This window comes from Lasiodiplodia theobromae, assembly GCF_012971845.1.
Source record: "Lasiodiplodia theobromae strain AM2As chromosome Unknown scaffold_52, whole genome shotgun sequence".
NCBI lineage: Eukaryota > Fungi > Ascomycota > Dothideomycetes > Botryosphaeriales > Botryosphaeriaceae > Lasiodiplodia > Lasiodiplodia theobromae.
Window position 1 is genome coordinate 111,632 of NW_023336533.1, and position 25,729 is coordinate 137,360.

At 54.9% G+C, this 25,729-nt stretch overlaps 11 protein-coding genes across 11 annotated transcripts; 6 read left to right on the plus strand and 5 right to left on the minus strand.

The window, feature by feature from the left end:
* Positions 1-1,489: 1,489 nt before the first annotated feature.
* Positions 1,490-3,716, minus strand: LTHEOB_11715 (Acyl- desaturase protein; the record flags this gene model as incomplete). The annotated part of the gene is made up of 7 exons (XM_035508502.1): positions 1,490-1,629; positions 1,697-2,035; positions 2,117-2,197; positions 2,258-2,639; positions 2,919-3,121; positions 3,434-3,451; positions 3,548-3,716. 7 exons carry the CDS (start codon positions 3,714-3,716, stop codon positions 1,490-1,492), a joined length of 1,332 nt encoding a protein of 443 aa, XP_035365707.1.
* Positions 3,717-6,387: 2,671 nt separating this feature from the next.
* LTHEOB_11716 (Arylsulfotransferase) lies at positions 6,388-8,497 on the plus strand (the record flags this gene model as incomplete). The annotated part of the gene is made up of 3 exons (XM_035508503.1): positions 6,388-6,813; positions 7,018-8,190; positions 8,276-8,497. The coding sequence occupies 3 exons, from the start codon at positions 6,388-6,390 to the stop codon at positions 8,495-8,497; spliced, it is 1,821 nt and encodes a 606-aa protein (XP_035365708.1).
* Positions 8,498-9,208: 711 nt separating this feature from the next.
* On the minus strand, positions 9,209-10,454 carry LTHEOB_11717 (uncharacterized protein; the record flags this gene model as incomplete). The annotated part of the gene is made up of 3 exons (XM_035508504.1): positions 9,209-9,589; positions 9,695-9,913; positions 10,203-10,454. 3 exons carry the CDS (start codon positions 10,452-10,454, stop codon positions 9,209-9,211), a joined length of 852 nt encoding a protein of 283 aa, XP_035365709.1.
* Positions 10,455-10,862: 408 nt separating this feature from the next.
* Positions 10,863-11,372, plus strand: LTHEOB_11718 (uncharacterized protein; the record flags this gene model as incomplete). The annotated part of the gene is made up of 1 exon (XM_035508505.1): positions 10,863-11,372. One exon carries the CDS (start codon positions 10,863-10,865, stop codon positions 11,370-11,372), a length of 510 nt encoding a protein of 169 aa, XP_035365710.1.
* Positions 11,373-11,941: 569 nt separating this feature from the next.
* On the plus strand, positions 11,942-13,141 carry LTHEOB_11719 (CHS4 chitin synthase CHS-4; the record flags this gene model as incomplete). The annotated part of the gene is made up of 1 exon (XM_035508506.1): positions 11,942-13,141. One exon carries the CDS (start codon positions 11,942-11,944, stop codon positions 13,139-13,141), a length of 1,200 nt encoding a protein of 399 aa, XP_035365711.1.
* Positions 13,142-13,601: 460 nt separating this feature from the next.
* Positions 13,602-14,196, minus strand: LTHEOB_11720 (uncharacterized protein; the record flags this gene model as incomplete). Its single annotated transcript, XM_035508508.1, has 2 exons — positions 13,602-14,084; positions 14,143-14,196. 2 exons carry the CDS (start codon positions 14,194-14,196, stop codon positions 13,602-13,604), a joined length of 537 nt encoding a protein of 178 aa, XP_035365712.1.
* A 1,917-nt stretch (positions 14,197-16,113) lies between these two features.
* On the plus strand, positions 16,114-16,854 carry LTHEOB_11721 (Midasin; the record flags this gene model as incomplete). The annotated part of the gene is made up of 1 exon (XM_035508509.1): positions 16,114-16,854. The coding sequence occupies one exon, from the start codon at positions 16,114-16,116 to the stop codon at positions 16,852-16,854; it is 741 nt and encodes a 246-aa protein (XP_035365713.1).
* A 1,432-nt stretch (positions 16,855-18,286) lies between these two features.
* Positions 18,287-18,751, plus strand: LTHEOB_11722 (Glutamyl-tRNA reductase 1; the record flags this gene model as incomplete). Its single annotated transcript, XM_035508510.1, has 1 exon — positions 18,287-18,751. One exon carries the CDS (start codon positions 18,287-18,289, stop codon positions 18,749-18,751), a length of 465 nt encoding a protein of 154 aa, XP_035365714.1.
* A 688-nt stretch (positions 18,752-19,439) lies between these two features.
* On the plus strand, positions 19,440-20,453 carry LTHEOB_11723 (Peroxisome biosynthesis protein (Peroxin-10); the record flags this gene model as incomplete). Its single annotated transcript, XM_035508511.1, has 1 exon — positions 19,440-20,453. The coding sequence occupies one exon, from the start codon at positions 19,440-19,442 to the stop codon at positions 20,451-20,453; it is 1,014 nt and encodes a 337-aa protein (XP_035365715.1).
* A 637-nt stretch (positions 20,454-21,090) lies between these two features.
* On the minus strand, positions 21,091-21,547 carry LTHEOB_11724 (uncharacterized protein; the record flags this gene model as incomplete). Its single annotated transcript, XM_035508512.1, has 2 exons — positions 21,091-21,237; positions 21,305-21,547. The coding sequence occupies 2 exons, from the start codon at positions 21,545-21,547 to the stop codon at positions 21,091-21,093; spliced, it is 390 nt and encodes a 129-aa protein (XP_035365716.1).
* Positions 21,548-22,342: 795 nt separating this feature from the next.
* Positions 22,343-24,176, minus strand: LTHEOB_11725 (Salicylate variant; the record flags this gene model as incomplete). Its single annotated transcript, XM_035508513.1, has 5 exons — positions 22,343-23,100; positions 23,162-23,198; positions 23,248-23,373; positions 23,515-23,773; positions 23,905-24,176. The coding sequence occupies 5 exons, from the start codon at positions 24,174-24,176 to the stop codon at positions 22,343-22,345; spliced, it is 1,452 nt and encodes a 483-aa protein (XP_035365717.1).
* Positions 24,177-25,729: the final 1,553 nt, after the last annotated feature.

The window sequence follows — 25,729 nt, forward strand, 5'->3', positions numbered from 1 at the left end:
AGGGAGGACGGAGTCCTTAATATATATAGTAAACATATGGCTTCGCGCATCTGGCAGAGATCCGGGCAGCGCAGCATATCGATCCGCACCTGCTCGGCGACAAGCTGTGCTCGCCGCTCATATTGTTGCTCTCGTTATCCCAGGCTTGGTGGTTGGGCTCCACGCAGCCCCGCGGGCTTGCGCACCCGCGCCCATCCCCCGCCCGCACCCTTTACCTGATTATCACCGCCCTTGCTCTTGTTGTTTCTTCGCACCATCGTCCGCACCGCCGTTCCGCGCATCCGATCCCCCGTCCGCTGAATCCACGATCCCACACCTATCGTCCTTGCTCTTTCTTGTTGTTCGCCCACCCGCCCGCACTGCCGTCGCCTGCTCGCATCGTCACTTTGCGCCCGCCACCACTTCCGACGTTCCAGCAACTCCGCACACCATTCGTCTTCCTCGCCGTGCCCACCACCTCACATCCATCTCGTCCAATGCCGCCGACAGCGCCCCACGCTCGTCAACAGCCGCACCACGCCACGACCCCTTTCTCCCCTCCCACAAAACTCCGCTCCGCGTCGTGCACACCTTGATGTCATTCGACCTCGACCTCGTTATAGCCACGCTCGCGCGCACGCATCGAACCTGTCGGAGCCAAGACAAAATGAGAGAAACTGCGTACAAACAGCAACTGCCGCGCATCTGGCCGCATATATTTTGGAGAGGAAGGCAGGGTAGCGAATGACCGCCAACTCACATCTGATTTGCCAACCAGAGAATCCAGCACAAAAGGCAGTTATATCGCGCGGCGGCGGGCGCCCGCACGCTTTAGCGGCGATCGCATGGAGTTGCAGTAGCAAGATCAGTCTGAGGAGCTTCGACGGAAGGAAGCGGGCGCCCATTTCGCCACCACCCGTGCCACCGGGCTGTGAATATGCTGTATTGAGGCTCTAGAGATCATTGTCCAGGAGTTCCACTATGCTGTAGCGCTTCTCACCGCTTAGTCACCGATTCTTGAGGCTCTCAAATACCGTGAAAGCCACCGGAGGGGCGCCGCCATCATCAAGCGAGCAAGAAAACTTCAAATAGAGAATTGCGACGTGACACGGAAGTGATACAAGGCAAATTTAAGGCAGAACGGTCCTTGGTAATGTCGTTGTTGACAATTTTGTCATGTTGGAGTAACGAGTGAGGTTGGACTCAGCCTCGGGAACCCCGCAAACACCCCTGTCTAGTCTCGCGTCGCGCTTTCGCCTGACACCTGACACTAAACATTTGCATTCGGATGACAGAAGATGTCCCTGCCATCTCGACCGGCATCGTCGCGATTTGACAGAACGACATCATATAGCCCTGGTACTGTGACCCAAAGGCGGCGAAACCAGACCGTTTTCGTGCACATCATCACCGGCATTGAGAACTCATGTCAAAGAGAGTGTTTTCAATTTTATATGTCACAGAATACACAATCAAGTACAATTTCAGTTTCTCTCTCTCTCATCCACCACTACGCAGCGGCAACCACCTGCGGCGCCCGCACCCTGGTAACCTGGTCGTCGGCACGCACGACGCGATTTCCGTAGGTATCCTTGACATACTCGGCGCCGACGTCCTTGTGCTGGCGCTTCCACAGCTCGACCTCCATACCTGCAGGGGGCAAAAGTCAGCACCACACCACTCCAACAGCAACAGCAAAAAAGGAGTCCAAACATACCTCCCCTAATAACACCCACACGCATCGTGCTCAGCAAGTTATGCGCAGCATTGCTGTGGTCGTACACGCCGCCGTTGAACATGGCGGTAGCGTCCTTGCCGATGGCGCCGCGGATGAGGGCGCGGCCACCGGGATGCTCGGAGATGAAGTCGGAGACGTCGTGGATGACGCCGGCGACGGCGATCCAGGCGCGGCCGCCCTCTTTGGCCTGCGCCACGTAGTCGTCCCACGAGATGACGGGCAGCTTGTCCAGCGGCACGCCCCAGTCGAGCTGCGAGCGCTTGCGGTCCAGCTTCTTCTGGTCCATTTGGAGGCGGCCCTTTTCGATTTCGTTGGCCCCTGGAGTTTCGCGGGTGTGGTTAGCGGGGATTTCGAGTCGTGGCGGGGCGGGGTGGGGAGAAATGGGGGAGAGAGACTCACTGAATTGCTTCAGGTCGTAGGCCAGGCCGACTTGCTTCCATAGCCAGATGAACCACTTGGTGGGGTCGTACTGCCACCACTCTGCAGGTTACCCCTCGTCAGCTTACATTCCTGCCTTTCCCGATAGACTCCGACACTCACCAATCGCATTGCGGTAGTCGCTGGGGAACTCGTGGTGGAAGTTGTGGTAGCCCTCGCCGAGCGTGACCAACGCCGTGATCCAGTGGTCCCTGGGGCTGTTCCTGTCGTCGAAGGGCTGCTCGCCGAGCCAGTGCGCGATGCTGTTGATGCAGAAGGTCGCCTGCTGGACGAAGAAGACGCGCAGGATGCCCGCGTAAACGATGCCGCCAACAAGATCATCCCACAGCAGCCACGCTGCCAAACCGGGGAAGATGACGCCCATGAACAGAGCGCACTTGACGTAGTGCCGGTGCTGGAAGATGACGATCGGGTCCTCGTTCAGGTCCGAGATGTCGGTGCGTCCGATCCGGCGCGGGTTCTGCTTCATCAGAATCCATCCCATCTAGCTTCAGCGTTAGTGCTGGTTCCATCGTAATTGGTGTAGTTGTCTTGATGTTTGTTCTTCATTCGACTCGCCCGAACACCGCTCATCCATCTAGACTCCAGGGGATGCCTCCCGCGACCCGGATTAAGCTTTGCTCGGTCGGACCTAGCGGTTACGAGGCGGAAAAGCACAGCCAGACAAGTCCCACTCATTCCCCTCGGTGCAGAATGCCCCGAATACATCAACCCCTGAAAGGGAAAATAACAAGTGCGGAATGGAGAATCCGACAGAACTTACGTGGCTATACCACAGGCCCTTCCGCACCGAGTAAGGATCCCTTTCCGTGTCCGTGTACCGGTGGTGGGCTCGGTGGTCGCGGCTCCACCAGCGGATGGAGCCCTCGATGGCGCCCGCGCCGAAAGCGGCCAGGAAGACGCGGAGCGGCAGCGTCGCCGAGTACGACGTGTGCGACCATAAGCGGTGGTAGCCGGCGGTGATGGCTATTGTGAGGAAACATCGTCGTTAGCATTTGCACACGTGGGTATGGGCAAGGCCAGGGGCCATGGCGTCATTCGGTGCGGATATCAAAATGCGGGGAGTTCTCGTTTGGGAAATGCTGATCGAAGAAGCGGAGCCGCTGCCGTGCGGATGCTATCTTTCCCCGCATGATGGGTAAAAAGCCATGCGGAGCCTGCGGTACCGCAGGAAGTGTGTTTGCGGCGTTTGAAGATGCGGTAGCGGAGCCGCTTTGGACCGATCCTTCGTATGATTCCGTGCGCGTTCGCTTGTTGTGGAAGTGAATAAGAACTTACAGAGACCGGTAAAAAAGTCTGCGCGTGTATAACTTAGTCAGGTAATACTGATCATCGAGAACATTTGTAACAGGGTAAAGTCACGGCGAGGGAGAAATATTGAGAAGGACGTACAGTATACGAAAGCGAATACGCCTGTCGTCAATTTCAAGGGGACGTAGAAAGCCGCGACGCAACCAGACAGCGGGATGAGTACAGTCAAGAAGACATTAAGCCAGTTGACGTGCAACGGCCAGTTCCACGCTGTCATGCGCGTCTCGGTGACGTGCGGGTGTGCAGCCATCGTTGGTGAGGTTATTTCTTTACCCGAGAGGGTAAGAGAATGGACGCGACGGATGAGTAATCTTTCGCACCAGAGAGAAAAGGGAAAGACGGAAAATGGGAAGAGCGGCCAAAAAGGAAGGTTGCGTCAGGGCAGGCCTCTTCTTCACAGCATTCCCAAGCCGACGCGGTGGGCCGCCAGGGCCTTTAAAGATATAATCTCGCATCGCCCTTTGGCCGTCTTTCTTTCGCAATTGATGTTGCCTGAAAGCGACATCACGAACGATTGTCTCGCGATTCGCCCAACAAAAGTCGTTGACGGATGGCGGCCGGCTTGACGTGTTGGAGAATCCTGTGGAGTCAGACTGGTGGAAGCTGGCAAACATTGGGGCTGGCAGGTGCGCGGTCAGGCCACTTGACCCCAACGACTTTTGCGGGGTCACACCATAAGGACGCCACTCTGAACCTTTCGCAACGCTTGGACGCTAGCGATAAAGCAGCCAAAAATCATCACCAACGCGTTTCGATGCAGAAAGCGCCGTCATTCTCGAGCTTTGCGAGCGCAGAAACTTGACACTTTCCGGCCAGATAGCCTGGAATGGCCTGATCCTTGAAACATAGCAGACAAAAGCAGACGATGTCCATGAGGTCTCGTCCAATCTGATAGATGACTGGAGAGATATCTTTTCGTTGAGGTTTTGGCTCAGCTATCAGCTCGAAGGAGACGATATGACTGGCTAGATCTACCGTCATCGACTTTCAATTCGGACGAAAGCTGACGGGAGATGACGGATGCCTCGGTCACACGTGATTGGCGGTAATGCTGATGCCTACATCGAGAACGACACCGCAAATATCCGAAGGAAGAGCGAGAAGAGATTGCCAAGTAGGTGAGCTGGAGGAGGGACGTGGCCAGAGCGAATCAGTTATGTCTAGTGCACGCGTATACCAGACAGGTCGTCGTTGCTTTCACTCGCTGTGGCAGGAAAGCAGGCTGAATCCTTCTTGGCTACAGTTGTATGATGCGCATGGCGATATCTGAGCTGTCAAAGACGACGGACAGTGGTGGAAGTGACGAGGGCGGAACGTTGTGTGACGGCACGTGATTTGCACACGCTCCCCGGGGTGCGACAGTCCACCACATACCTTAGCCGACCGAATTCCCGGTTGTCAGTTATTTGACCGAGCCTATCGAGAGATTCGGGGTGCATAGTGGGGTACTACGTTGTATCTCGTCACCAGCAGGACGGGCCGCTGCATGGCACAACTGGAAAGCAGGGTTTTTGCTGAAAGCTCACCCAGGTCACCGGGCCGCTAGATCTGAGACAGAGGCAGGCCTTGCGGAAAAGCAGCAAACAGCGACGCTGTCATTGGCGAGCGAACAAGAATGCAGCGGAGGGTCGGCGCGGGGCATTGTTTGTGTTGTCGGTTGGGGCTTTGGCAAGCGCGACCGCCCAAGACCCTTTGCCTGCCGTCGTCTCCTGTTTCCACAAATCTCAAACGCTGCTCGCAATCATCAGTCGCCGTGCACCTCAGCAACCGACGAATGCCCTTGCAAAGCAATATTCTCACGCCGGCCATCCCTTAAAGCTGCAGTCCACCCACCTGCTAACCTTGGACTCAGGCGTCCTGCGCTTGGCCGCTACTCTACCCCGCTGCCGCAGACCGAACATCTACGCGACTTCAAGATGACGAGAAGAGCACGGAAATAGCGGCCGGAGGAACGAAGGCGGCCGCAGTGCCTGCGTCGATGATCGAGTTCGAAAAGCTTCGTCATTCGCATCGGCGCCGTCCAGCCAATCCCGCGCGGAGAGGAGCCCGCGATTGGGCGGCACATCATCCAGGAGAAGCTTGGCAAGACGCGCCAAGACTTGTGTTTCGTCGCGTCCGCGCGGCAAGCTCCACCTCTCTAGAGCCGCAGACGGTAGCACTGGACGCCCATCGCCCGACCTGGTGCAGAACGTGTGGCGCCGTGCGTAAGCCCTGAGGCTGCACGCTGCCGCCGACGGGACCGAGCCGGGGCCCTTTCAAACTCCAGACTTCATGCGCTCGCTGTTACGCGGATGGCGCGGAGTTAAGGCCGGGGAATCGACTTGTGCAACCGCACCTTGGCGCGCCCAAGACAGGTGTCAGCGGAAGTCGGCACCCTGGCCAAGGCCGTTTGAAGCTGCGTCTACTTCAGCCATGCTAAGTATCACTGCAGTTGGAGGAGAGCCTGGGGTTGGTGGCAGGGGTGCGGGCTAAGGCGGCTGACGACGCCGCGGGCGGACAGTAGCCTTATTTCGATAGGCGCCCCTCCGCGATGCGTGTGCGCCGACGTCCCCCCTCCACATGCCTGCACATCAACCAGAACCGACGCAACCCTCGAGAGAGCGCTGGCGTTTGCTGAGCGCTGCTTAATAACTTTCTTCTCCTTCTCGCCTCCTTCGCACGGCCATGATACTTTTCCTCTCAAGCTTCTTGGAATCTATCTCCGTCCTCTCTCTCCTCCCCTTTTCTTCGACGACGTTGCAGGCCGAAAGCGTGCCCGCACACCACAATCTGCTTTGCACACGCATCTGTCCACGTAACCCACGTCAACAGCCGACGAGTACATGATCAGCAACAGGCTCAGCAAATTTTCGCATTCCTTACATCTCCAACACTCTTGATTCTCTTCTGCTTCTTTCCTTTTCCTCCAAAATATTCTTCCAATGTCTCTTCTACAATCCGTCCGCTGGACGCTATCGTCATTATTATTACTCTCCGCAACTTCCCATGCCGACCTAATACCTTTTCTCGCCGACGAGGCCTACGATCGTGGCGATTTCGGTCCATACCCCTACCAGGTATATCAGACGTCGCCTCTGAAAGGACCCCGCGTCAATATTGTCGCCACCAATGACAGTTGCACCAGCAACGATGATCTTATCTTTCTCAACCCGCGTGGAAGGCAAGTGGTGCCGGGCCCCAATCCAATGATTCTGGACCAGGCAGGGAATTTGGTCTGGACCTTGGACGGGAGGCCGTACGGGGAGACGTACAACCTAAACGTCCAGGAATGGAATGGCGAGCAGTATTTGACCTTCTGGGGCGGAGATGACACAGTAGGAGGACACGGCCAGGGTTACTACTACATGGTGAGTTGCTCTTTAATGCGGGGTTGGTATGGGCATTGTGCGCCATTACGACGGGTCTACCCGCCGTGTTGCAGATCCGAGAGCACGCCATCGGTGCCTAACAATCACATCATCAACCCAAATCGGCAGTCTCCAGCCTACTCCTACCCCCGCATTACTCTTTCGAGTTACTTCGATACTGACCGACATCCTTGCTGCAATCAGTTCGACTCGTCTTACACACAAGTGCGGCAAATCTCGGCCGTCGGGCCCATTAAGGGCGACCTACACGAGTTCCGCTTCACGCGCAACGGTACAGCCCTGCTCAGTGTGTACGAAATCACGCCAATGGACCTGAGCTCGATCGGCGGCCCGTCTAGCGGATGGGTGTGGGACGGGGCTTTCCAGGAGATCGACCTGGCGACAGGCAACTTGCTCTTTACGTGGCGGTCGAGCGACCACTATATCGCCAATGACACGTACCACCGCTACTCAGGCGGCGGCGACTCAGCGTCGAGCCCGTTCGACTACTTCCACATCAACAGCGTCGACAAGGACGAGAAGGGCAACTACCTCATCTCTGCCCGCTACACGCACAGCGTTACGTATATTGATGGCCAGACGGGCGACGTCATCTGGCAACTCGGTGGCAAGCGCAACAACTTCGTCGACCTCTCCGACGGCCACGCCACCGACTTCATGTGGCAGCACGACGCGCGCTGGCACGACAACAACACGGCCATCACGCTCTTTGATAATGGTGCCGAATCGGGCGTCTATTCGTCGGAACAATCGCGCGGCATGCGCATTGCCGTCGACCAGATCGCCATGACGGCGACGCTGACCCACGAATACACGAACCCGAACACGCAGATCATCTCGTCGTCGCAGGGATCGGTGCAGGTGCTGGACAACGGCAACGTGCTTCTCGGCTACGGGTACAACGGCGTCTTCACCGAATTCGACGCCGAGGGCCGCGTGCTGTGCGACACGCGGCTCGAGCCCTCGGCGCGCTTCGAGAGCGGCGACGTGCAGACTTACCGCGTGCAGAAGGCCAAGTGGGTGGGGCGGCCCGCAACCAAGCCCGACATTAAGGTCGAGGGCAGCAGCGTGTGGGTCAGCTGGAACGGCGCGACCGAGGTGCACCGCTGGGTGCTGCAGGACGCCGACTACGCCGAGATGGACGGCGCCGAGAGCGGCGAGGAGGGGTTTGAAGATGAGGTCGGCGAGTCGTGGCACCCCGTGCAGACGGTCGAGAAGACGGGCTTCGAGACGGAGTTGCGCTTCGGCGTTAGCACGAAGAGGTACGTCCGCGTGCTGGCGCTCGATAAGGAGGGCAGGGTGCTCGGCGCGAGTGAGCCTGGTGGCACCTCGATTGATGATGAGATCAGGAACTCGGTGAGTGGCATTCCCCCCCCCCCCCCCCCCCCCCCCCCCGGGGTTGTGGTTTGAGAGGCTTTGTGCTGACGTTTTGCGCTTGTAGACCATTATTCTTGGCCACCGCTTGAAGGATGGCGACGCGACTGTCCTCGCCTTCATGGTCTGTGCAGCTCTCGTGATGTCGGGTGTCACCATCGTCTTGGCCTGGCGTTCACGACTGGATAAGATCGCGTATCAGAAGCTGTTGGACGAGGAGAAGGAAGATGTTGTTGAAGTTGGTGAAGAGGAGGAGAGGTTGCTGGGTAGAGGGGAGTGGCGGTCGTGAGGCCATTTACCTTTCCTTTTTTGGGCTGGTTGGTTGGTGCTATCGGCGTCTCTTCTTTTTTTGATTTTTGATGTTGCCATTTCAGCGCCATCTTAAGGAGTGCGTATTTTCGTTGAGATACCCACAATATGTATAGAATAAAACTTCCAGACTTTCTCAATTACCCGTTGTCTCAGCCAGAGCCATGTGGAAGCCGTTTGGGCGGAATTGGTGTGACGAGAGGCTGAACAGAAACACCACCCCATGTGTACGGGTTATACAACAGGGCGCCACCTCAGCCTAAAGACAAGATGGCACAATTGACAGTCCAATCATGGTTTGTTTTTCCTACTACTTGCAAACAAACTTTGGCTAACAAAGCGCATTGTTTACTGTTGATAGTTGTACAGAGCGGTACTGCAGCCGAGGGGTAAATCTACCTCAGCTGTTTTTATTATTTTTTTTTTACAAGAAGCGACATCCATGGGTACGTGAAGCTATCGTCTGGATGGTAATATATCATTTTACAACACCTTTCCACATGCTGATACTCAATTTTCCACGGAGAGATACAAAGACGCTACCCGCAACAGCAACATTTGCCCCTATATAAAGCAATCAAACCCAGACCTCATCCAAATCCGGATTGTAGCCATATTGACAAAGAAAAGGAAAGTTCAAAAGCTGAAGCAATGCAAAAAGTAGGGCCAAAAGCGGAAGTGATGCAACATATCAAGCCATTGCGTTCCTAGTCTGTAGAACAAGCCACCCGATCATCATCCGCACGCACTGCTCCACCCGCGCCCACTCTGCATTCGTCCGCACCTCCTCTTCAACCAACCGGAACCCATCAGCACCGCGCACCTGCTGCACCCTTCTCAGAACCTCTGCCGCAACCACGTGCTTCGACGGTGTCAAACGCATCGAGTGCAGCAGCTCCTGCTCGTACAGCTCCAGCAGCAGCGCGCGGCGCAGCTCCGCCGCCGGCGCGACGGTGCCGTAGCAGCCGGGCGTGCGGTTGCACGGCAGCCAGGCCTCGCGCGAGTAGGGGAGCGGCTCGTCGCGGTGGAGCGGGAGGCTGACGTTCTCCGTCGCTCGCTTGAAGTATATGTGCTTCATGTTGACCCAGATGCATGTCGGAGTCCGCCAGGGCGCGTTTCCTTTGGTGATTGGGGACAGGGGTACGAATCGTGTCGCTGATCGTCACGGCGTGCGTACAGGCCAACTGGAGGAGCAAGAGGTTGAAGTGGACGTAAGGGTCTGTGTCGTCGGCGGCGGCTTGTTGCAGACAAACTCGGTGTCCATCTTGGCTTTCACCCAGTGTGTGACGACTGCCGTGACGTAATAGTTCGGGATGCTGTCAGAATAATCGCCCTGCGTGGAGGTCATGAAGTTGGCCTGTTCCCTTTGCGATGAGGTTTCTTCCTGATGCGTCTCCTGCGCAGCAGAGGGTGGCGATCTGTCGATGGTAGGTCCCCTTGCGACGAGAGCACGGGCCCGAGGCTCTAGTTGCAGTAAATGAGCCATGTTCATGCCCGGTGGAATTGGCAAGCTCCCGAATGCCTCCGGGTTTCGGGATAGTCAGGGAGGCGTGGCAGCACGGGCAGGTGTTTCGGCCAACGAGCAAGTTGAAGTAGAGCCAGTCGGTTAGGCAGGAAGAGCAGAAGGTATGGTTGCAGGCCTTTAGGGTGATCGGGTTGGTGCGTGCGGTGCAGCGGTGCATGACCGCTAGCACGTTGATGGGATCCTGAGGAGTTGGCTCCTTGGGTTGGTCTATGAAGGGGACGATGAGCCCTGTAGCGATCAAGCCAACGTGGGCGGTGTTTATGGGACGCTTTGGAAAGAACTGCTGCAACTCGACAAAAGGGAGATGGCAAATCGGGCAGTCGAGCTTTCCTTCCTCCTTGAGCGCTTGTATAGTAGATGTTGTAGCAGGCTCCACAGCAATACCTCGGTAGAGATCGGCAAATGATGACATCGCGGTAACGGTTCTAGAAGTGCGTCAAGTCAAGTAAGTTAATATGAAAAGTGTAAGGAGATAAGAGCAAGACCTTATGTTAGTGAAAAGAGAGAGCAGCGTAAGTTCAAGTATTCGACCACGTTAAACTAAAGAAAAGTGTTATTGCCTATGGATGGATGGATGTACTTTCGATTCACAAAAGTGCGTTGTCTATGTTTAACGGGGAGTTTCAAATCCTCCTTTGTTCAGAAGTCAAGTTCTAGACCGTGTGTAATGATGGAACTTCCCCAATCACTCATGACTTCCTAACCGGGAAGAGTGCGGCTGGCCCACCTGGTAAGAGCGCACCTCTTTCTTGTTTCTTCGCGTCGCTTTCGCCTCGGCCACCTTCGCACTTCCACACCAAATTTCGGAACCCTAACCACCATGGCACCCTCCGACATGGGCCCGCCTACTACTCGCCACAAGCTCCTGCCTCACTTCACAGAATGTCGGCCGGAGCAAGCTGACCCGCAGTCGCTGTTCATTGCGCGTTTGCTGGAAAAGATGCCGAAGGACAGGGTGAACAGCACGACGCTTCCTTGGCCGCGCACCAGAAAGAAGGCCATCGACTTCCTAGACCTGTATGAGAAGACATACCCAAATTGGCCCGCCTCGATCTCCCTCGCTCAACGCTATGAGGAAACCTTGCGTCAGTTGGCACAGCCCGCTAGTGCAGCTACTCACACGGATGGCTACGAAACTACGTCCACGGATGATACTGAGATGCATGACGCTCTCATGCCCGAACTTCAGCCTGGATCCGAGTCTGAAGTGTCGCAGTCGCCTACCGAGCTCTCGAATGATCTCTGCGACACGATGGAAGTCGAGGATAGCTATACGGACCAGAAGATGACTATGGACACCGAAACTAAGAATCTTGGCAAATGCGGATGAGCACCAGTAGTCAGGGAGTGCTCATCAACAGTATGGTGGCATATCCATACCGCTGGCTAACATGCAGGGCTTTTGGATGCTCCGTCGCCCCATCAATGCGCGAAGCATCCTCCATTCATATTCTCATCACTTTGGTGTCAACTCTGCTTTGCTGTGGCGATAGATTCCCGCGCTTTGCGGGGTTATTTCGTAGGGTCGTCTTCTGGGTTTGCTTCCAACGGCGCGTGTTTGACCCGCCTGCAGCAAGCCGCTTGCCTTGTTTGAGTCTACATCACCTGCATTAGAATTGAAATCCTTCCCAGTTTCTCGAATTTTGATGAGTTTGAGTGCGTTTGTGTTTCTAGATCTGGTTAGTGGATTTTGGGCTCTCCAGGTGTCGGACGGACGTGCCTTCCTCGCTCTTGCCCTCTCTGTCTTTCGCTATCTCCCGCACCACCAACCTCTGCAAACCCCGCCACTGAGCTTGCCAACGCTCTCGAACAGACAGTCTCGCTTTTTCCCCTCAGCTACCACGTCTTTGCCCAGACGCGGCATTCCAGCCGTGCGACTCTGCTTGACATCAAACGACCATGGACATGGTTATCTCGCCTGGGCCCATATCCACCATAGCATTATGGAATGACCCAGACACCGGCCTGAGTCAACATCTGGGACACTGTCGCAAAGGGCGCCCCAGCTACCTCTCTGTATCCTTCAGCCGCGATCGTGACGAAGGCTCCGTCCACCACATTTGTCTCAACCTCCACGTTCCTCTCGACAACGCAGAACAGTCCTTCGGTATAACGGCTAATTTCCGCGCGCAATACCTCGGACCCATCGTCACACGTTCCCATCACCGCGCCATCAATTACAAGCAGCAACCTTCCAAACTCAGCCAAACGCCAGAATTCATCATCAGTCAGCTGGACAGTTTTGGGAGCGATGGCTTTAAGGAGCTCGTCTTCATGGTACACCACCCCCCAGAAGTGCTGCTCTTCCAGGTCCAAACTCCAGACGTCTGGCGTGTTGCCGACGTCGAGGCGCAAAAGCGCATCAGCCGCATGCGTTCGCTGTCGCGTGCGGAGCGCCTGAGGTTGTTCATTCCGATGCACAGGGCAGCCAGCTTGGACGAAATCGTGCAAGCTGCCAACTCGGTACCTGTATTGGAAGGTCGGGCGTTCACAAGCAGTCTGGGCTACTCGGCGGATGTGGAAGAGAAGTGGAAGGATTGGGGTGTCATCATCAAGGACACCACGGACAATACCGGCAGCGCTGACGAGAAGGCGGACTTGGCGAAGCATGAGAAGAGGAGAAGGTCGGCGGACAGCGAGCAGCAGGCGGACATTGGCAAAGGTCGAGACCCAAAGCGGGTCAAGCCCGACCCAAACCCCCAGAGGTCCGTACCAGCTAACACCGACAAAGCCCTTTTCCATGTAGCTGAAGTCGAGTCCGAAGGCGGTGCCGCAACCTCTGACAGCACCACAGCGGGAACAAGCACCTTGGTCATGTCCACAACCAGCTCCTGCTCAGAGACTCCCAGCCTCGGCGGAACAACATTCACGCGAATCGCTCCGACCACTGAGCTTGCAAACAAATGGGCGGAGTGGTGGGAGTTCATGTACGGAAGCTTGGGTGTTGCCAAGACTGATCCGGTGCTTGTGGATTCGATGTTGCGTATGATGCAGGCCGTCAGGAACAACGACGCGGAGGAGTTTGCAGCCGGCGTAACCGACTCAGCTTTGTACTCCCTCAATATCGACAAGAAGGGTGACATGGAAGTGGAGATGTGAATATGGAACAATCCAGTGCAAAGATGTCGAAGTAACAATGTACCATCATGTCGAAGAGCATGAGGCAAGTGTGTAAGGCCTTCTGGGTGGCAGACCGGGAGACGGCTCAGATGGACGTTGCTGACACAATACATTCCAGGGCGGGACGGTGCTGTGTGGAAGTCATTTTGTCATGGGCATGAGGATACGAACTGTAACGGCTAAGATAATGGATACAGAGAGCTTAGAAGCTTCTAGAGGATGCGTGTCACGTTGTCAGGTGGATGTAATGGGAGGAGCAAATGGGATGTGGGGTTTCCGGATTTTGGACAGATTCAGCAGAACATCCACTTAAGGCTCTAAGATCCACGGTAGAGTTAATACAATTTTCTTCTGAGAAGGTTCTGTAGCCAGCGCCAAGAAGATGCCTCTTTTCCACACAACTTTTTGCTACAAGCCCCTGACAAGGCAGATGAACCAATCACGCCCCGAGCCTCTTCCTCGGAGCCGGCTGGCCCTTCTGCGCACTCTCACGAGCAGGCCCATAGACGCGACCATTCGATTCCGCAATGGACCGGACCTCCTCGATCCCGAGCGACCCGACGTCCAGAGCCGTGAGCAGGCGCTGCACCTCGTCGAAGGTAACGCGGACGTCCTGAACGCCGCCGCCGGTTCCTCTGCTGGCGACGACGACCAGCGCCGTTTCGTCGGCGGCGGAGCGCTCGTCAAGCACGGCGAAGAAGGACGCGTCTGTGCTGCTGAGGCGCTGCGCGACGGCTTCGACGGGCTGGCCAAGGAAAGCCGATGCGAAGGGCTCGAGCGGCGGCTGCGATGGGCTGGATGGGAGGAGCAAGGCGCCGTCGGCGGCAGCGGCGGTGGTGGTGATGACGGCGAGGCAGGGTTCGCTACCGGGCACCAGCCGCTCGCTTGCGGCGTGGGCTTCGCTCAAAAGCTTGTCGATGACCTTTGGTTTTTTTCTGGTCAGCGGCGCTGCACATTTTGAAGGGGAGAGTGATGCGCACGGAGGTAGGGACTTCGGCGGTGCAAACGACGGGGAAAAGGCTGGTCCCAGGCATGTCGGGCAACAGGATGAGTGGACTTGTGTGCGTGTGTATTCTTCTTTGAGAGGAAATGATGGCATGCTATGTCCTAGAGGTTGCAAGCTCCAGCTGGCGGAGCGGGTATTGAAGGAAAAGACGTGGGGCGTGGAGGCGCATGACGTAGCTTCGCTTCTTCTGGCTTTCCGCAACTACAGAGTACTGCCTCTTGACTCGCTTCTCGTATGATCTAGAACAGTACGATAATTACCTACTGGTCGGCATATAATGTACGTCTACAAAAATTTCATGTTTGCATGTTTGCAGGACGGGACAAGGCCCACGTATACACGAACTGATTGGTACCCCGTTCTACCGTTGATTCCCTTTTAGCGTCCTTAATGCAGCTTTTTCTCCAGGGTCTCGAAATATTATGGGAAGGACCCTGGCTGAACCATGGTAGCCGCAGGCACATTGCGGGTTCAAGCGATAATCGCGCAACAATTTTTCTCTCGTAGATACGTTGCAAAATTCCTGTTGGATGGATAAATACCCGGTCTCCCCTCTAACCCCCTCCTTCGGTCAAGTCTGTCAAAATGGCCAGTCTTCACTGTAGCCCTCAAGATGCTGAGCTCAATAGTATGTTCACTTGATAATCAAATAAAATGCTTCATGCTCATATCAGCTCTAGATCATTCCCCGTTGCCATCGCGTCCCTGCTATTCTTACAGCCATATGCCTTTCATATCCTTGACTACGCGTCAAGAACTGGAACGACGGAACGACCATTCTTGTCCAATTTGCCGCATGGATTATGACTTGAGCTTGGTTCCGGATGCATCCAGCAGCAACCCACTGGACCGTCGCTGCGACATGATAAAGATGATCCTATCCACAAACAAGAACGTCGAGAAGACCGTCAGACGGAGGACGAGGATATTGAAAGCCATGCGACGCATTTTCGGTCCTAAGAAAAAGAATGATGAACCCACCTTCCAGGAGCTGGCTCGGATGCTTGCCGAGACGCCGACGTGTCTGGGACAGCCGGTGACCTTGCAATGCGGTCACATCTTCGGCGCCACGTGTCTCCTTGGAGATTTCAAAGCACAGCGACGGAGGCAGCTCTTGTGCGCATACTGCCGGCAGCCAGTCAGATGGAACCGTAAAGCCACTGAGGCTTACACGGCACTCTACGAAGCTTCCGTATTACAGTTCGAAACATCAAAGACGCCGTCCCTGGCTGTTTCTTTCTTAAACGTACTTGCTGAAGGTCGGAGGATGAATTGGATTTCTGGAGCAATGACTGCACAAATCTTCAGGACCTTGGATCCCACAGCCGTTCTCTTGTTCGAGGCCCGCAAACGAATCCGGGGTCGCGATATCATCCACAGAAACAAGGATGCTGTCGATCCAAAGGCTGCATTCGACCGATTGGCTGAGGCATTTCTGAAGAAGTTTCCGTCCGCGATCGAAAAAGACATTGAATCACACACAGCCTTCACGAAGACCGTCATTGGCAAGGTCATCGAAGAGCAACTCTGGCACCGGGGTATGACTCTCGCCGATACTAAATAGCTACCGTATCGCGTTGCGCTATTAGCCAGGCACCGCATGAGGTGATAAAGTGGAGGACAGGTTGCATTACGTCGCTGCCGGCTCGGTCAGAAGTCGACCAGTGGTACGGACCCTGAGATAGAAGCGAATCAATTCAGAGGCTCTTTCCCTCCCCAGCCTGCACCTTCCTGCTGCTTGAGATTTTCCGCGTCCTAGTTCGCTCTGATGCAAATTTTCTCCTGAAGACTCGACTTTCTGCATAACTCTCGACAACCACTGCAACAACCACCACAACCACCACATCCACCACATCCACCACAGCCTCCCAGCGTGTCCTCCATATCTTACAACGACTCGCATACATTTTAAATCAGCACCAGACAACTCGCACTACACAGAAAAATGAACAACGAACACGACTTCGCCCGGAGCGTGCCCAACCACCTCGCGGCGTATATCGTCCCCGCCACGCCCGCCGATCTCCACAACAACGGCAACGAGATCATCGACTGCAGCATCTGCTATTTCGAATTTTCTCCGTCTCCAGCCAACAAGGAGACCACCACCACCACCACCACCACCACCACCACCACCACCACCACAGCACCAATGGAGCAGGCCGTGCCCTGCCGTCCTCCCGTCAAACTCGCACTGTGCGGACACGTCTTCTGCCGCGTGTGCATCATGGCCCACCTGAACGGCCACCATCAGGGTCTCGCCCCGCCCTGCCCCATGTGCCGCCAGCCGTGCTATCCCCAAACCGCCGTCGCCAATGACACGCTCAGCGACGTCGAGGTCGACGTTGATGATCTCGAAGAGCTGGGGGATTTTATGGTCGAGGGAGTGAGGGCGGGAGGAGGAGAAGAAGAAGAAGACAGAGGAGATATCTTGGCCTTTATTAGCGAAGATATATTCGGGGTGGCTGAGGCCGGTGGGAGAGAGGAGGAGATTGAGGGAGATGAGGAGAGGGTAGAGGGGGAGAGGATAGAGGAGGATGAGGAGATGAGGGATTATGAGTGGGAAGACGAGGATGATGAAGACGACGAGGAAGACGGGGATTTTGAGCCTGAAAAGGAGGAGGAGGTCGAGGAGGAGTATGAGGAGGACGATGAAGAAATCGACCTCATGGAGCTATCGGAGTAACTGGTCGGTGTTTTGAGCTGTTGTTTGTCTATTTGTTTGTTTTGTTGGATACCCCAAGAGTTGAAGTTGGATTTCTGTGCTTTATTAGGTAGCCGTCTGCATAAGGTGTTTGGCCACCGTGACCTGCTGTCACTTAAAAGTATAAGCGGCTGGCCAAGCATTGACGTGCGGACACCAAATATGAGTCTTTTCTCATACTTCAGTGATGCCCTTGTCCGGTACTTTGCACGTGACTTTTAACTGTATAACAAAGGATCCCTTCACCAAAGAAACTGCCTCCATGAGCATCCTCATCGATGAAAGCAATCCCGCCAGCAATATGAAAGCCCCCCTCTCCTCGAAGTCTCCCCACAACTGTACGAATCTAGACCCCGCGAAACTCAAAGAAGAATCAAACAGCAAATTCCATAGCCCAGTCAGTCTACACCAAACCAGTCGCCAACAGTGCGACACAACTCTATCAGCAATCAATAAGTACCATTCCTTCATCAAGATTGCTGAATGTGGATACAGTCCGCTTCTCGTGTGTTGTGAAATGGTTTCGCGACGGGACGGAGAAAGCAGAGGCGTTCCGGTGTCTGATCTGCCGGCCAGATATGGATGGGAATTACAACACAGACTATTCAATAGCCTTCACAGGAAATACTGAGAGAACCAAGGTAAAAGAATCGAGGGAAGGCAACCACAGATTTAAAACTTTTGATCTGCCTGACCCATGGTGAAAATGAGATCGTGAAAGTTTTGACTACGACAATGCAATAATATAGAGAAGCATGCCTTCCGCATTTCGCTTCATTAAATCTTCCTCCATTTCCTATGTTACGACGCACTGGTCACTCTTACGATGGAACCCTTCAAAAGCGTCTATTTCGGCGTCGTTCGGACCACCTCTGAATCTACGATAATACGACTTATCGAACGAAACGAAACGAATTGTCCCATATGCTACATACCCCTCCAAGGAGTTAAGAATTTCGAGCCGCCGATAGTTGCGCCCAGCGTGCAAATGCCTGCACACCTAGGTAATGGAAAGCCCATGCCTCGTATCAGCAGAATGTCCGACGGGAGAGAGGAGAAAAACTGGCACAGGGAACCCCTCACCACGCATTGCGGCCATACATTCTGCAAAGCCTGCATTATAAACTGGATGGCTGCATGCTACCACGAGGAGCCCAAGAAACTGGCCACCCCCTGCCCTATTTGCCGCACCGAGGTTATAAAAACGAAAACATACCACTACCGCTTCTCGGTTCGGCTGGCTCTGAGCTTCTTCAACAAAGCAATAGCATCACAAAGGCGGCCATTTTGTGCATGGGAAAAAATTGAGGAATTGCGAGAGACCAAGGAAGATGGCATTATTACCCCTGAGGACCGTCACCACCGTTACACCCCTTTCGACCGGGCGCGTTTCCGATTCGTCAGCGGGGTCGCCATGATCAGCATATACCATTTGCGCGAGGTCTTGCACGACTTCGACGACCAAACCTTTTGCCACATAGCTCTCAACGAGCTGCTCACGGCTTGGATCTGCATCTATCCCAAAGTGCTTGATTGGGTGGAGGCAACTCTCGTTCGCCCCTGTCCTTTTGAGCCAGAGAGGTCCTTGGTCAGGATGGATGCGTTGATCAACATTATCAAGTCCTGTATGGCCATTTCTCTATTCCGCAAGAACTTGGAGGATAGCAGGGGCTTCTCGGCGGACGACTGTAAGCTGATGAGCGAGCGTGAGTACCAGGAGTTTGCGCATTCTTTACAACAGAAGAAAGTGTGGGGGGATCTTGTGATATTTTTTCAGGTGACAATCGGTCTTCTCAAGGGACGCGATGAACAGAAGTGGGCTGAAATTACCGACGCTATGTATGAGCAGATCTTTGAAACATCATACCCTGAGGCATGAGTGTCCTGGGTGTGCAGTAAATGAGCGAGATTAACCAATTTCTCTTCCCGTTTGCTGTTTGCTGTGTGCTTCTGGCTTGTTGTTTTTCAATCAACCGCCAGGCAGTGTATATAACCTCTGCCATCAGCAGGTACATGCACCATCAATCATCATGCCCAAATTTATCAGGAAATTATGTGAAGCCTATTGGCTCGCAATGGTCTTTCTATTCAGTATACTAAATTAGTAGTGAGTATAGTATTATACACTACATCTGTACCATATATACGAGATAGAGATTGGAACAACATGGTGTCATGGGCACTTTCCGAGAAGCTGCAAGTATGCTCGAGGTTGAAAGTGGCAGTCTCGGCAGAATCTGACCTGAGATGGAGCTTGTAAGCTGTCGGAGGCCCTACAGTCTCGAACTGCATTCACCACGAAAGTGATTACATTGTCTGGGTAAACACTTCCCAAGTTACAACACTTCATTCACAAACAGATACATTGTCTTCTCTCTCCCTCTTCTATTTAAGACCTCGCAGTTATGGACGAGTTTTACTTTTTCGCCAGACGACTCTCACAACCTCGAGCATCCTGCTGCTAGCACCGCTATCAAGTCCACTGCCTCCGGGATTCTCATACCTACCAGTCCATTCTTTTGGCTATCTCTTCCCTTCATTCATTCCTTAAAAAAAGACCAAACAACATGGCCACGATCCAGCAGCTCTGCCCGGACGCTGCCACGGAGCCTGCCACGGCAGCCACCCTCCAGAAGCTTCGGGACGAGGACAAGATCGACTGCCCGATCTGTCTCCTCCCCTTCGCCGACCTCCTCACTGACGCGGAGCCCAACGAGAACAACTCCTGCGCCGACCCCATCACCTTGCAAGCCTGCACCCACACCTTCTGCACGGCCTGCCTCAAGGACTGGATCCGCCAATCCCCCACCCACGCCATCTCCTGCCCCATGTGCCGCACCCACATCGGCCACAAGGCAGACGCCTACATCTGGCTTCAGGAAAACGCCGCCGCCTACGCCCGCGCCAACCACCGCATGACGCGCTTCGGCACCGCCTACATCACCGCATCCATCACCATCGCCTACGCCCGCACCAACAACCTCCAGCCGCCGACGATGCGCTTCCGGGCTGAACAGATCTACAGCGCGGGCGGCGGCGTGCTCAGCCTCATGAGCGACGCCATCAACAACTTCCCGCCGCCGCCGCCGCCGCAGCAGCAGGCCGGCTTGTTGCCCGTGCGCCTGCCGACCTACGGCTCGCCGCGCTTCCTGCGCTTCGCTTCGGCGCTGCCGATCGCCGCGCTCGGTGTCGTGAGGCAGCTCGGCGCTGTCGCTGAGGGGGACCCGGCGCTGCCGGACCAGCCGTTTGGCGGCTTGTGGCACGTTGCCGTCACGACGACGGCGACGGAGCTGCGGAGGTTGATCTTGACTAAGCTGTTCGAGCTCTACCTCGAGCGCTACGGCATCGACGTGCCCGGCGCGGGCGAGCTGCCTGGCGGCATTGTGTCGGGCTGGCAGCGCCTCACGCAGGTTGCGCTGGAGGCCATGCTGGCCCCCGGCGGAATGCCGGGGGATGATATGGTGATGGTGGATAGGACGCTGATGGAGGTCGACCGCTATGCGAGGATGATTGTTGGAGCGATCCTTGTGGTCGGCGACAACAACGACGGGTTCCAGGGCGTTGTTGCTGCGGAGGCTTGAAGAGGTGGTTGGTGGCTTCTACAGTGCGATGTCCCCCCCTGACAACATCTTGTTGGCATTTCTTGTTTGGCGCTCATTGGAGTTGGAAAATCTTGGGAGTTTTCAAGGAGTTGGAGATGAGTTACGAACTTACGAGACGCACGAGCTTGATGTACTTCTACGATCTGTTTTTGGAATACCCGGGATACGCTTGATGCGGAAAAGGAGTTCCCGCGATGATACTTACTGACATGCATGTTGCGAATTGTCCTCATTGCCGATCAAATTAGTTAAAATGGAGTTTTGCTTTTTCCTATCTAAGAGTGCCTTATTGGCCTATCTCGTGCACAGTTATCTGATAAACACTATGCGATATTTGTTGTATTGTAACTAATCTCTTGTCTGACAGGTGATAATGAAATATCAAGGCTGAACCTTGTAAAGGTAGGACAATGCATTGTTCATTCAAACACAATCACGGGTTAAGTAATCAGACCTGCTGTGCCGACTTTACTGACGAATAGAACAAAGGAGCACTTTCCCTACTTCACTCAAAATATATAGAAGGCCACAAAACATACATTGTATATACTATGCTGATTCCAGCCACTAATACTCAACATTTCCTCGTAACACCATACTCGTGCCATCCATCCCCTCAGAGCTGGTCGCAGCTATCCGGGTAGCCACTTCCGTTCGTGCTGAACAGCCCTTGCGCGCCGCAGTAGTAAATGGTCTCGTTCGCCTCATCCCAGGCAAAGCTCAAGTTAGCCGCCGGCTCGCCATTGGCCTGGTTGGTGGTGGTCTACATTTGCGGGCCATGGTCAGCTTTCTCTTTCCGGTAACAAGATCTAGCAGCTCATGTAACTTACGATGAAGTAAGGCAGCTTCAGCGACGAGCACGCGCCGGATGAGATGTTCGAGGCTGACTGCTCGTACGGCTTGCCGTCCTTTGCCGCCTCGGCAGCGGCCTTGAGGGCGGCCGTGTCGCTGGTCAGCTGGCCGCTGGCATCGCTGTTGGGGCAGGTCACGCCCTTGGCGGGGAATTGCTCAAAGGTGATGGCGGCCTGGGCGGCGGCGGCGGAGAGGATGACGAGGGCGGCGGTAGTCTTCATGATTATATTTGTTTGGAGAGGTTGGAAGTTTTTTGAAAGAGAGAATTGGCCTCAAAAGGTCGGGGTATATAGGTGGCTGGACGTGGGTATGAAGCGTGGCTTGTTGGAAGAGGCTGTAGAGGGCAAGGGCTTTATATGTAAAGGAGTTGCAATAGTGAGATAAATACGGTGTAGTGCAAGCAATACCTGATTCGAGACTCAGGTTGCCTGACCAGACACGGAGAAGCTGTTCCTTCCTTCCCTACATAGCACGGTGGTGCACGGTAGCCCCAGCTACTTGTTGCATGACTCCAGTCTTGGCATGACGGTCGTTTCGAGGCTTGGGTGCGCGCCGGGCCAAGGCTTGAGCACCGTAAAGCCATCCCCCGCATGTATTTGTAAGTAGGAAGGAAACACGTCCGAACACGGGTAGCGAGCACAGCCAATGGTGTCGTCGTGTCGTTCTGGCGTATCCCTGCTCATTCTCGACCTCCTTGTACAGTAATGGGAAGGACATGTTTAGGCTGAGCATCTGCCAAGGCGCACGTTTCTCGTATTGTTATTGCACCAGCGTTTGATCGCGACCACGTTTCAAGTATCTCGCTGTACCTGTGACGTATGTAAACCGGGCCCCTGAATCGTGCCTGACACACTTACTCGTGTCAGTAGGCTAAGCTCCCCGAAGTTGCCGTGTAGATGCACCTCATAAACAACCTGTTCCGGCACAGTTCAAACCGTGAAACCCGGGGACACGAGATAGCCGAACCCGTCTACTATCCCATCAATTCCGCATTCGCATTCTCCTCATCAGGCCCCCTACAACCTCGCCTCCACGCTCCCTGCACCACCTACAGCACCCAGCTCGGCCTCCACAGCCCTCCTCACCGCCTCATCCACATCATGCTCGTGCAACCAACTCGTCTCCGCCCTCGCCTTCATCCTCTTCCTGAGCTCCTCATCCGTCTCCACCCCTCCATCACTCCGCCTTAACCGCTCCTTACTCTTCTCCGTCAACGCATGCACGACCGTCAACAGCCTCGTCGTATGCGGCTTCCTCGCCTTCTCGTAGATGCGCGTCGCCTGCGCCAAGCGGTCCTTCGCAGGTTTTCCACCGCCACCGGCAGCAGCAGTAGCCGCGGTTCCGGACGACGGCCCCGGCCAGACGGCCCGCAGCGCCTGCGCCAGCGCGTACGCATCGTCGAGGGCCAGCGAGCCGCCCGTGGCGAAGGCGCCGCCGTGCGGGTGCGCGGCGTCGCCGATCAGCACGGCGCGGCCGCCGAGGAAGGTGTGGGCGGGCAGCGGCGCGGTGATGGCGAGGTTGGGGTAGACGCGGATGCTGGACGCCGGGGTGCGGGCGAAGAGGGTGCGGATGAGGGGGTGCCAGTCCTGATTTCCAGCAGCTGTCAACGTTTGAGGTTCTTTTTGATTGGTGATGGTGTTGCTTGCCTTGTACAGCTCGCGGACGAAGTTGATGTCGGCGAGGTTGTCCCAGCGGGCGTTGTCGACGATGGCGGCGTTCTTTGGGTCTGAGGGGTCGAGCGAGATGATGCCGACGGTGGTGAATTGGCCCTTGCCTGCGATGGTGGTGCTGTGTCAGAACGGTGTAGGAAGGCGTGATGTGGGGAGGCTTCATACCGAGTCTTGACGCGAAGAAGCTGCCGGTTGGGCCCCACTGTCTCAGCAGTCAGTGGGTGTTCGATGAGTACGCTACACGAACTTACCCAGTGTGTCGAGTCTTCAGGTAGGTCCGGTGTTCCTTCCACCAACGATGCGTCGAACACCGCTCTGTATGCAACTTGAGTGGTCCAGCCCAGCTTCTGCTCAGGAACAAAGAACTTCCTCACGCCCTGTTATCACTCGTCAGCAATTCCAGGTCTTCCGTAACCTTTGGCGTCCACCACGGCTCCAATAACCACGTATTACCTCCTTTCATGCAAAGAACCTTCAACAGCGGCAATCAAAGCAAACAAACAAAAGCAAAAACTTACAGAGTTGATTCCATCTGCGCCCACCACAAAATCCGCCTTAGTCTCGGAGCCATCTGCAAACTTCAGCACCAAAGGCCCCTCATTACCAGCCTCCTCCTTAACGGAAACGATCTTCTTCCCCAGATGGATCCGCGCTGGATCGACGTGCTCCAGCAAGCTCTGATGCAGATGTGCCCGCGCGAACCGCGCTGTCTGGTGACGTCTCTCGGGCACATTCACAAATTCGTCGTATGATACAATCTCATTGGTCTTCCAGTGCCTGACAAAAAGATCTCAGTCTCTGTTCACAGCTCGTCGCGCAAAGCCCCTGCAATGCCGGAATGAAAAAGACAGAAAAGAGTCCAAGACGGAAGTCCAATTAAGAATATACATGGAGAGAGACAAGCATACCGATAAATCATTGGCAGCCCACTCGGGCCCCTAAACGCAACATCATCATCCAGCGCATTCTCCACGCCCAGCTTCTCAAGCGTACGGAGCCCATTCGGGCCCAGGGCGATGGACGCGCCAATCTCGCGCAGCGCCGTGGCCTTGTCGTACAGCTGCACGTCGACGCGCGAGCCGAAGTTTCGTGTGAGCGCAACGGCAGCCGCCAGGCCCGCGATACCGGCGCCGGCGATGGCGACGTGAAGAGTGTCGTCCGCATGTGTTGTAGAAGCCATGGTTGTTGTCGTCCAAGTATGCGAGATAAGCAAAAGGAGATAAGCTTGATTAAGCTTTAGTTGCGTCGGACAATGTCTTGCATTAGAGGGGAAAATGCCCGCCTTTATTATCGACGCTACCGCCCCGGCTTTCTCTTATGCGATGCCGGAGACGGGCATTGGTGGAGCGGGCCTATCGTGCGCTGAGCACGCAAAACCCTGGGCGCGATGACGCAATGCCATCCTGAGCTGACATTTGTTGGAGCGACGCCGGCATGTCGACATCAAAAGTGGGAGACCAAAGTGTCTCACGATATCTTTCCAACGAAGCTGGGCGTGAGCAGGGGTGATCTTTGCTCCAGGGCTGGAAGGGTTGCGTCATGCCGAAGTGGGAAAAGGCTGGGCTTCAGCACATGCGAAACGGTTTCAACCTTATTCACATGACTATCGTACCTCAGGCTAACGTATCCATGTAGGTAAAAAGCTACATGTATTTGAGTGCATTTGCAAATAAACTGCCTGCCTGCTCTACTTGTGAGATAGGCGCTGAAGTGGACTACAGGAAGAGCCTGGATGGATTCAAACGTACTAGACTTTGCTGAACGCTACGCATATTCCTTGCCAACTTCGGGTTGTGACACTGGCTCCCCTGTGAACGTATAATGATCAACGCTCCCACCGAACCTTCTTCAAATGCGGCTCGGCTTCGTCTGGCGACGGATGGCATGCTGCAGCAATCATCATGCTGCAATGCAAAGCCGGCGGCACGTGTATCGCAATCTTCCGAAAACCAAGCACCATGATGACGATCCCCAAAACCAGAAGAACGACGCAGAGAATCGAGGCACTGAGAGCCGAGAAGCCTGTCGTGTTTTTCTATCAACATCTTCAAGTTCCATACGACTGAGAAATACCGTTTGCGAGGCCAGCCAATGAAGCAAGCCGGAAGTGACCATCAGCGGGATTGTCCAGCAGTATGGCAGCTAGAGGAAGAATGTTTTTCGTTGCCCACCTACCGGGGACGTGACTCGAAGACTCTTTCGCCATGTCCCGTATTCGTTCCATTCTCTAGAAAAGCACATCGAAGTGCAGAGCCGGTTGATGGCAAAGTACGTCTAGGAGAGGACTGCTTGAGATACATTGGCAAGGAAAGCGTTGGTCAATATGCCGGCGGTATCGAATTTTTGCTGCGTGATCCAAAGACGTAGAGCTTGTCCCCCACTGATATTTGTCAATTGGCATAGTGGGGATCAAGAGGAGAAACTGAGTGAGATAACGATGAGATGATTTGCTCTCGGTGTCTGGATCACTACAAAAACTTTGCATAAGTTGCAGGCAATGACAATGGCCATGAAGTGTAGACTGATCTGAACCCGGTTGCTCTTTCCCAGTAGTTGCGCCCAAGCTGAAATTACTCATAATAAAAAAAATTGCGCTAGATGACTGATTGGAACTGAGGCTAATGTGGATCACGGGCCGCCTTGTGGGGAAAGAAAGGGGTTGGAGGGGCGGGTTCCGTTGGTTCCTTCGGCTCCATAGTTGGTTGCAGCAAAAAGTTAAACAGTCAGAGGAAG